Source organism: Leucoraja erinacea, chromosome 2 (assembly GCF_028641065.1).
Source record: "Leucoraja erinacea ecotype New England chromosome 2, Leri_hhj_1, whole genome shotgun sequence".
Classification (NCBI taxonomy): Eukaryota; Metazoa; Chordata; class Chondrichthyes; order Rajiformes; family Rajidae; genus Leucoraja; species Leucoraja erinaceus.
In genome coordinates this window covers 110248920-110258840 of record NC_073378.1, presented here as the reverse complement: position 1 = coordinate 110258840, position 9921 = coordinate 110248920, and the positions used below count along the sequence as shown (strand labels likewise).

At 46.6% G+C, this 9921-nt stretch overlaps 1 protein-coding gene across 1 annotated transcript in view; it reads left to right on the top strand.

Annotated features, from left to right (window-relative positions):
- Positions 1-1293: 1293 nt before the first annotated feature.
- The window catches only part of LOC129713931 (pituitary adenylate cyclase-activating polypeptide type I receptor-like), a 46659-nt gene continuing 38031 nt past the window's right edge, over positions 1294-9921 (top strand). Inside the window, exon 1 of the mRNA XM_055663342.1 lies at positions 1294-1652. Within this exon, the coding sequence (XP_055519317.1) occupies positions 1572-1652 (81 nt within the window). The 5' untranslated portion in view covers positions 1294-1571. The remainder of the gene's footprint in view (positions 1653-9921) is intronic.

Below are 9921 nucleotides of genomic sequence, written 5' to 3'. Positions count from 1 at the left end.
CGTTTAAAACATCCCTCACCTGTATCCACCTATCACTCGCCAGGCTTTGTTCTACCACCACCTCTCTTCCAGCTTTCTCCCCTCTTCTACAATCAGTCTGAAGAAGGGTCCTGAACCAAAATGCTGCCTACCCATGACCTCCAGAGATACTGTCTGACCTGCTGATTTACTTCAACATTTCGTGTTTTTTTTGTTGTAAACCTGCATCTACAGTTCTTTGTGTCTCCATTTCTGACTTGTTTGGTTTAGTAACCTTAATTATTTTGAGGTTTGTATTGATTTATTATTGACAAATGGACGGAGATTTAGTTCTGCCTGTGAACGAAGGAGATTACAGAGAGTGGTGAACACTTCCCGGTCCATCACGGGTACTCACCTCCCCACCATCGAAGAGATCTACAGGAGTCGCTGCCTCAGAAAGGCAGCCAGCATCATCAGAGACCCACACCACACTGGCCACACTCTCATGTCGCTGCTACCTCAGGAGGAAGGTATAGGAGCCTGAAAACTGTGACCTCCAGGTTCAAGAACAGCTTCTTCCCAACAGCCATCAGGCTGTCGAACACCACACAACACTAACCTCAACCATGAACCTACACATTGCAGAAAGGACTTTGGGCTGTTCTTATTTGCAATAGTAATGTGGTTATAAATGTAATACATTTCTGTTTCTCATATATTAACTGCTGCATGGAAGAATGTCACTGTTGGTCCATATGATGGTTCATAAGCACTCTTGTCTATCTAGCTGAGATGCCAGTTCAGGGTTTGTTACGGGAACCAGTTTTGAGAAAGTCCGGACCCTCTCTATGTTTGTGCTCCCCTCCCTTCTGTACCATTTCCTCTCCATTCCTCCCTTCTGTCCCCTCTCTCCCCTCCCTCCCCCATTCCCCTCCCTTCTTTCATCTTTCCCCCCTCTCACTCATCACCACTCTCCCATTCACTCCTCCCTCCTTATCCATTTCTCTCTCCTCTCCCCCCCTTCCCTCTCTCCCCTCCCTTTCCCTTTTCCCCTCCAACTCATCCCCTCTCTCCCCTCCAACTCCCTCGTCCCGTTCTCTCCTATCCCTCCCTCACGTCCCCTCCCTCTATCTCTCCTCCCCTCCCTCTCCACTCTCTCCTCCCCCTCTCTCTCTCTCTGCCTTCCCTTCCCTCCTTCCCCTCTCATCCACTCCCTCTCCCTCCCTCCCGTGCTTGAGGCAGGGAACCCCCCTTCCACGGGACGCCCGGCAAGGGATACCAAGTGAAACCTACGCTCTGTCAAGGCTGGTCCAGCCCAGCGCGTCAGTGCACAGAGGAGGGCGGGCGTCACTGCTGTAGTTGGGAAAAGGTTGCGCTATAAACCCGCCGGCAGTCGGTGCCTCGACACCTGACCGACTTTTCACGTCTCTGACTCGGGGGAGGCGAGGAAAGGTGGAGGGGGAGAGGAAAGACCTTGGAAAGAAGACTCCCGGACACCAGGACTAGTCTCCCTGTCCCGGCTACTGATTCACCGTCCCAGCGCTGCCCTGGGTTACACCGAGCAAGGGGGCTCTGACCTTACAAGCGTGCTGCAAAATACTTTAGGAGCAATGTCTTTACCCCAGTCGCTGCCGGAATACATCGCACACATCTTTCTGCATCTTGCACTCTGTGTAACTCTTCATCAGCCGGTAAGTGTTTTATGAATAATTGTATAGGAAGGAACCGCAGATGCTGGTTTACACCGAAGATGGACACAAAGTGCTGGAGTAATTTAGCGGGACAGGCAGCATCTCTGGAGAACACGGATAGGTGATGTTTCGGATTAAGACACATCTTCAATGCAGTCTTTTACCCAGAGTATGTTTAAGAGGGGAAAGATTTTATGGGAACCTTAAGTGGCAACGTTTCCACGTGGATATGTGGAACGAAATGCCAGATGAGATAGTTGAGACAAGTATAAAACAACATTTAAAAGACATTTGGACAAATACATGGATAGGAAAGGTTTAGAGTGATATGGACTAAATGCGGACAGGTAGGGCAAGAATAGATGGGGCATCTTGGCTGGCATGGGCAAGTTGAAGGGCCTGTTTCTGTGCTCTATGGCTCTATGACTAAGTCCGAAGAATGGTCCCAGCCCCAAATGCCATCTGTCCATTCCCTCCACAGACGCTGCCTAACCTGTTGAGTCCCTCCAGCACCTTTTGTGTTTTTGCCAAACACTCAGTTAAGTCCGGCAGTACCTGTGAGGAAACAAACACATTTAGGTTCAGCTGCCTGAGAAGGGTCTGTGCCCGAAAGTCGCCTATCCATGCACTTCATAGCTGCTGCCTGACCCGCTGAGTTACTCCAGCACTTTGTGTTCATTTTGTTTGTAAACCAGCATCTGCAGTTCTTTGTTTAAGAAGGAACCTGCAGATGCTGGAAAATCAAAGAAAGCCAAAAACGCTGGAGAAACTCAGCGGGTGAGGCAGCATCTATGGAACAAAGGAATAGGTGACTTTTTGAGCCACAACCTTCTTCAGACTTCTTCTTCAGAAGGGTTTCGGCCCGAAACGTTGCTTATTTCCTTCGCTCCATAGATGCTGCCTCACCCGCTGAGTGTCTCCAGCATTTTTGTCTACCTTCTGCAGTTCTTTGTGTCCAGGTTTAGGTTTATTACTGTCAACTGTACTAAGTTACAGTGAAAAGCTTTGTTTTACAGGCTGTTCAATCAAAATCAGAGAGTCCTGTACTTAAATACAATCAAGGCAAACTCAAGTACAATTAGTAGAGAAAAGTGTGCAGGATATTCTCAGTTTTATAATATTATTAGAACAACTGGAACTGGTGCTAGATTAACAGGTAGAAAAGAGATTTAAGAGAGCGGTACTATGGCACAGCGGTAGAGTTGCTGCCTTACAGCATCAGAGACCCGGGTTCGATCCTGACTACAGGTGCTGTCTGTACGGAATTTGTACGTTCTCCCCTTGGCAAAATTGTAAATTGTCCCTTGTGTGTGTGTGTAGGATAGTGCTAGTGTGTGGGGATTGCTTGTCGGCACGGGCTTGGTGGGCTGAAGGGCTTGTTACCGCACTGTATGTCTAAATTAAATTAAACTAAAAAGAGCAGGGCAATTGTATCGGATAATAAACAATCCTCTTTTAGGACCAGCGCACAAAGAGTTACCAGCAGAGTTAATTTTTCAGGTCGAACAAGGCACAAAACTCCAGCATTTTGTGTTTCTTCAATGATATTCTTATTTTCAGCAGCAGAATAGGTCTGTAAACACAATACTCATAGATAACATAATGACAAAGAAACTGAACTAAAATCCCCACTATTGCAAAAAGCTTGAAGTACTGGGATTCCTGGGATGTCATGACTTTCATATGAAGAAAGACTGGATAGACTCGGCTTGTACTCGCTAGAATTTAGAAGATTGAGGGGGGGATCTTATAGAAACTTACAAAATTCTTAAGGAGTTGGACAGGCTAGATGCAGGAAGATTATTCCCGATGTTGGGGAAGTCCAGAACAAGGGGTCACAGTTTAAGGATAAGAGGGAAGTCTTTTCGGACCGAGATGAGAAAAACATTTTTCACACAGAGAGTGGTGAATCTGTGGAATTCTCTGACACAGAAAGTAGTTGAGGCCAGTTCATTGGCTATATTTAAGAGGGAGTTAGATGTGGCCCTTGTGGCTAAAGGGATTAGGGGGTATGGAGAGAAGGCAGGTATGGGATACTGAGTTGGATGATCAGCCATGATCATATTGAATGGCGGTGCAGGCTCGAAGGACCGAATGACCTACTCCTGCACCTGTTTTCTATGTTTCTATGTTTCTACTTAGTGCAGCCAAGAGAGCTCGTAGTTCATTATTTAGTAAAGGGCCTGTCCCACTTTCACGACCTCTGCCGAGTTTGCCCTTGACTCTTACTTGCAGCATGGTCGTCACGAGGTCCTAGCAGATCGTAGGAGGTTGTAGGTGGGTCGTGATGCTAGTCGTAGGTACTCGCGGCATCAAGTAGGTTGCGGCGTTTTTTCTAGCCTGATGAAAAATGTCCACAGGTAAAAAAGGTTGTGAATTAGGTCGTGAAAGTGGGACAGGCCTCCTTTGTGTTTGGAGTGTTCACGAGCTCAGTGCAACGTAAAATAAAATAGTATGCCATGTTCTTCATCCATTCACAGAGGAAAATGTCTTGCTTGCTGAACTAAGGGTGTTCAGGGTGGGACCAGCTTGACCAAGTTGCCCTTACTGTTGTAACAGCTGCAGCCTCCTGTCTGGATGTTTGCACTGTTTAAAGTCAGTGGCTCTGCGCTAGAGAGGGATTCAAAACATTTCACCGGATGGGACAGCTTAATGAACATGTAGCCCCAGCACCCCCCGCCCCAATCATCTTGCCTACCCCTGATATACGTCCTCTGTGTGTTAGATCAATGGGACAGAGGCTAGTAACCACTCAAACCCTGAAGCTAATACAAGTCCAGGTCCACCACCGATTTTCCGGCACAGTTCCAGAGCCATGCCGGATTATCGGCTTTGCCAGACCAACAGAAGTCATGTTCTCCTTGGGTGGGTGGGGTAGGGAGGGAGGAATGGAGATACCAGCTCACAAAGTCAGGCTCGGAAGTCGGCTATGGAAGCGGATCCGCCTGCTCTGGCTGGGTTGGAGTTCCGGAGCCCTGGCCGTTGGGGGCAAATTTGACCCGCTGATCGGCGTGGAAGTCCCAGTGAGGTCGGAAGCAGCCGCCTCGCCCGACCTAGGTGCTACGTATCAGGTGGACATCCATGGGGGGTTTCCAGTGTGCTCTCAGAATTTTGCCCAGCTTAAAAGAGGTGTCGGACCACCAGTTGCCGGTAAATCGGCTGTGGGCTTGTTTTGAAGTTTAGACCTGTACATTCACCCTATCTATGTCCTCATAATCTTACACATCTCTACGAGATCCAAGGAATAAAGTTCTAGCCTGCCCATCCTCTCCCTATAACTTGGTCCCTCAAATCATGGCAATATCCTTGTAAATCTCTTCTGCACATTTTCCATCTTAACAATGGCACATCTTGCCATTCCATATCATGTAATTATATTGTACCTCCTACAAATAATAGCTAGAAAACTGGATAGAGTGGATGTGGAGAGGATATTCCCACTAGTGGGAGAGTCTCGGACCAGAAAGCACAACCTCTGGATAAAAGGACGTACCTTTAGAAAAAAGCTGAGGAGGAATTTCTTTAGCCAGAGGGTGGTGAATCTGTGGAATTTATTGTCACAGATGGCTGTAGAGGTAAGTTCAATGGGTGTTTTTAAAGCGGAGATTGATAGGTTGTTGATTAGTAAGGGCATCAGAGGGGAGGAGTCAGGAGAACGGGGTTGAGAGGAAAAGATAGATCAGCCATGATCTGCAGAAATTTCAGAGAATTGTGGACGTAGCCCAAACAATCACACAAACCAATTGACTCCATATATATTTCATGTTGCCTCGGCAAGTTCTCCAGCATAATCACGGACTAGTCGCACCCTGGCCACTCCCTCGTTCCCTCTCTCCCATCTAAGTGTGAAAACGCACACCTCTAGATTCAGGAGCAGTTTCATCCCAGCTGTTATCAAGCAACTGAACCATCCATCCAACCTAGAAAATAGTCATAAGCTACTATCTACCTCATTAGAGACCCTTTGACTATTTTTGATCAGACCCTACTGGACTTTATTGTGCACTAAACGTTATTCTCATTATTTCCATTATCATGTATCTGTACATTGTGGATGGCTCGATTGTAATCATGTATTGTCTTTCCGCTGACTGGTTAGCACACAACAAAAGCTTTTCACTGTACCTTGGCACACATGACAATAAACTAAGCTTAAACTCAACTCAAATGGCGGCACTAACTTGATGGGCCGAATGGCCTAATTCAGCTCCAATGTCTTTTAGTCTTAAATAGTGGCTATTGCTGCTCTATTTCCAATGATATTTTGCCATTCCAGGATCCTTTGTGATGTGGCAGATGAAAATCAAAGCATCCACTATTTCAATAGCATCTCAAATAGGTTCAAAACCCTGGCATGCAGATCATCAACACCTTGGAACCTGTCAGATATTGGTCTCACCAACCTCCCTATTTCTTTATTTTCATTAATACCAATGTCCTTCAGTTTCTCATTCTCCCTAGATCCTGGTTTCCTAATTATCACTGGTAGGGCTTTTCAATTTTTTCCCCGTAAAGACAAAAAACTCCCCACTCTCCCCTTTATAAATATTATGAAAAGCACATGTGATTTACGACTTGTTCTGAACCTAAACGGTGTCTGAGTCTTGAGCAAGAGGTGTATTGTGTTTGGGAGGTTACTGTCAAATGGGAAATACTTTCACGACAACAGCCAAAATACTACAAGTACTCCACATCCGGGGTCACTGTCGTAGCTGCTAGAGCCGCTGCCTCACAGCCCGAGTGAAGCAGGTTCCCTCCCTGTGCTCCGGTTTCCTCCCACACTCCAAAGACGTGCAGGTCAGATTCATTGACCTCTGTAAATTTCCCCCTAGTGTGCAGTAGAGTAGTAGAAATCCAGGGTGTATTTATTGGGAGATGGGGAGAATAATATAATATATAAGGACAGAGTTTGGATTTTTTAAAGCTATTACACGATATTACATGAGAGAGTGGGTTAACATAGAACCAGTGTGAATGGGTGGCTGATGGTCGGCATGGACTTGGTGGGCCGAAGGGCCTGTTTCCATGCTGCATCTCAAAAACTGATACTACCACTAAGATATAGAGTCATAGGGTCATACTGCGTAGAAACAAGCCCTACTTGCCCACCCCGAACCACATGCCCCATCTACACTAGTCCCACCTGCCTGCATTTGGCCCATATTCCTCTAAACCTATCCTATCCATGTTCCTGTCTAAATGTTTCTTAAACAATGGGATAGTACCTGCCGCAACTATCTCCTCTGGCAGCTCGTTCCACATACCTACCACCCTTCGTGTAAAAATAAAGTTGTGTTCGGCTTCCTCTTAAAGCCATCCTCCCCCTCACCATAAACCTATGTTCTCTGGTCTTTGAGTCCCCTACTCTCTGCGTATATGGACATATATGGACAGGAACGATTTAGAGGGATAAGGTCCAAATGCAGACATATAGAATGCGCACAGGATGCCAACTGGTCAGCATGGATAAGTCAGGCCGAAGGGCCTGTGTCCGTGTTGAGGGATTAAAGATGCTTTTATTTTAGTATTTTACCCTCATTTATTAATAATCATTGCTTTCATAGGAAAATAAAATGATTTGCATTTAATTGATGCCTTTAGCAACCTCTGGATTTTGCAAAGTGCAATAATGTGTTGAAACTAATAATACAATGAAGTCATTATGAACATTTCCATGGCCTAGACATTTGTGCCTCTTCTTAAACTGATACCACAGAACCATACACATCTGCTGAATGGGTCGATAAGATTCTGGTTTTCCGTGATGTCGAGGGGTGCAGAGAAGATTTACGAGGATGTTGGCAGGACTTGAAGGCCTGAGTGTTAGGGAGAGGTTGAGCAGGCTAGGACTTTATTCCCTGGAATGCTGGGGGATGAGGGGTGATCATGGTGAGATGAGAGGTGCGTTTTTTGCCCAGAGTAGGGGCATCGAGAACCAGATGACATAGGTTTAAGGTGAGGGTGGGGAAAGATTTAATAGGAACATGATGGGCAACTTTTCTACACAGAGGGTGGTGGGTAAAGGGAACAAGCTGCCGGAGGAGGGAGTTGGGGCGGGTACTATCATAACGTTTAATAATCATTTAGACAGGTATGTGGATAGAATAAGTTTAAAGGGATATGAGCTAAACACAGTCAGGTGGGACTAGTGTACATGGGGCATGATGGTCAGCTTGGGCAATTTAGGCTAAAGAGCCTGTTTCCACACTGTATGACTCTTTGACTATATCTTCCAAGAGTGAGGTTTCGACCCATAACCGGTCTCGCCCTGTTATGTAAAGTGGCTAAATGTGGACATACAATTGATACAACACATGTGCAATGTGCAATGGCACGATGGTGGCCAATATTCAGCAAACACCCTCTTCAGTTTCAATGCATTTGACTTAGGAATGCTTTAATCAACATTTGCAATCAATGACAGCAGTGTTAGCACCATTTGACACTTAATTTCCAGTGAAGACATACTGCACTTTATTGAACATACTGTAAGGGAAGTCACAGAACAATGGGCGGCACAGTGGCAGAGCTGTTAGAGCCACTGCCTCACAGTGTCAACAATCCAAATTGTTATCAGTCTATGGAGCCAAATGACAATTCACTTTACTTTAGAGATACTGTGTGGAAACAGGCCATTCGGCCCACTGAGTCAGCCATCAATTGTTCTATCCTACATTGTAGGAACAATTTGCTTTTTTTTTTAACCAAAGCCAATTAATCTACAATCCTGTCTGCCTTTGGAGTGTGGGAGGAAACTTTGAAAACCCACGCAGGTCACAGGGAAAACGTACAAACTCCACACAGTTAGCACCTGTAGTCAGCATTGAACCCGGGTCTCTGGCGCTGTAAGGCCGCAGCACGCTGGGGCAGCGGTAGAGTTGCTGCCTTACAGCGAATGCAGCGCCGGAGACCCGGGTTTGATCCCGACTACAGGTGCTGTCTGTACGGAGTTTGTACGTTCTCCCCGTGACCTGCGCTAGTTTTCTCCGCAATTTTCGGTTTCCTCCCACTCTCCAAAGACGTACGGGTTTATAGGTTAATTGGCTTGGTAAATGTAAAAATTATCCCTAGTGGGTGTAGGGTAGTGTTAATGTGCGGGGATCGCTGGTCGGCGCAGACCCGGTGGGCCGAAAGGACCTCTAAACTAAAACACCTCTACTGCTGCGCCATTGTGCCACCCCTACTTCTACCTGGAATTAATGGGTAAGAATAGAAGCTGAAGTTCAAAGGGAACTGTTTGGATATAAAGGTTGACCTGGGTACGGAACAAATGGGATTAGGAACATGGTCTCAAGATAAGGGCCCAGGCATTTAGGGCAGCACAGTGGCACAGCTGGTAGAGTCACTGCCTCGCAGCGCCAGAGACCCGGGTCGATCCTGACCTCAGAGGTGCTGTCTGTGCGGAGTTTGCATGCTCTTCCTGTGACACGTAGGTTTCTTCCGAGTGCTCCAGTTTCCTCCCACATCTGAAAGACGTGCGGGTTTGTAGGCCAATTGGCCCTCTGTAAATTGCCCCTTGTGTGTAGAGAGTGGATGAGAAAATAACATAAAACTAGTGGACTTGTTTCCATGCGGTATGTCGAAACTAAACTAAAGGCCAGATAATGAATTGTGAATTGTGAAGCCAGAGGAAGGAGTAGAGGTAGAAGACAACATTGGGGAGGGGGGAGGGGAGAAATGCCCACCAAGATACAGTGAAAAACATTTTGCTCCTCAACAGTCAAATTATACCCGACATGGGTGTAATCAATCTGTACACAAGTACAAAATCTAATGCAAAGAAAAAATACTAGTATTTCAGCCGATACAGGCCCTTCGGCCCAACTTGTCCATGCTGACCGAGATGACCGTCATCCGCCAAGGTCTGCAATTCTGAAGGAACAGCACCTCGCATACCCAATGGTATGTACATTGAACTCTCTAGTTTTATGTAAGGTCCCCATACCCTTCCTTTTCTCCACCTAATGCCCACTTTACCCCCCACCCCACCCTGCTACTTTCCTCCCTCTGGCTTCACAAGCTGCAACTCTTCAAACCTGTCTCACTCCTTCTGTTCTTGTCTCTGATCTTTGTTCAAACTATTTGCCTATCAAACCACCACCATCCCCCCTCCCCCTCACCTATGTCCACCTGTCACCTGCCATGCTTTTATCTAGCCTCACCCCTTTCTTCTCCCCCCCACTCCCACCCATTACAATCAGCCTACAGAAGGGACCCGACTTGAAACGTCACCTATCCTTGTTCTCCAGAGATGCTGCCTGACCCGCTG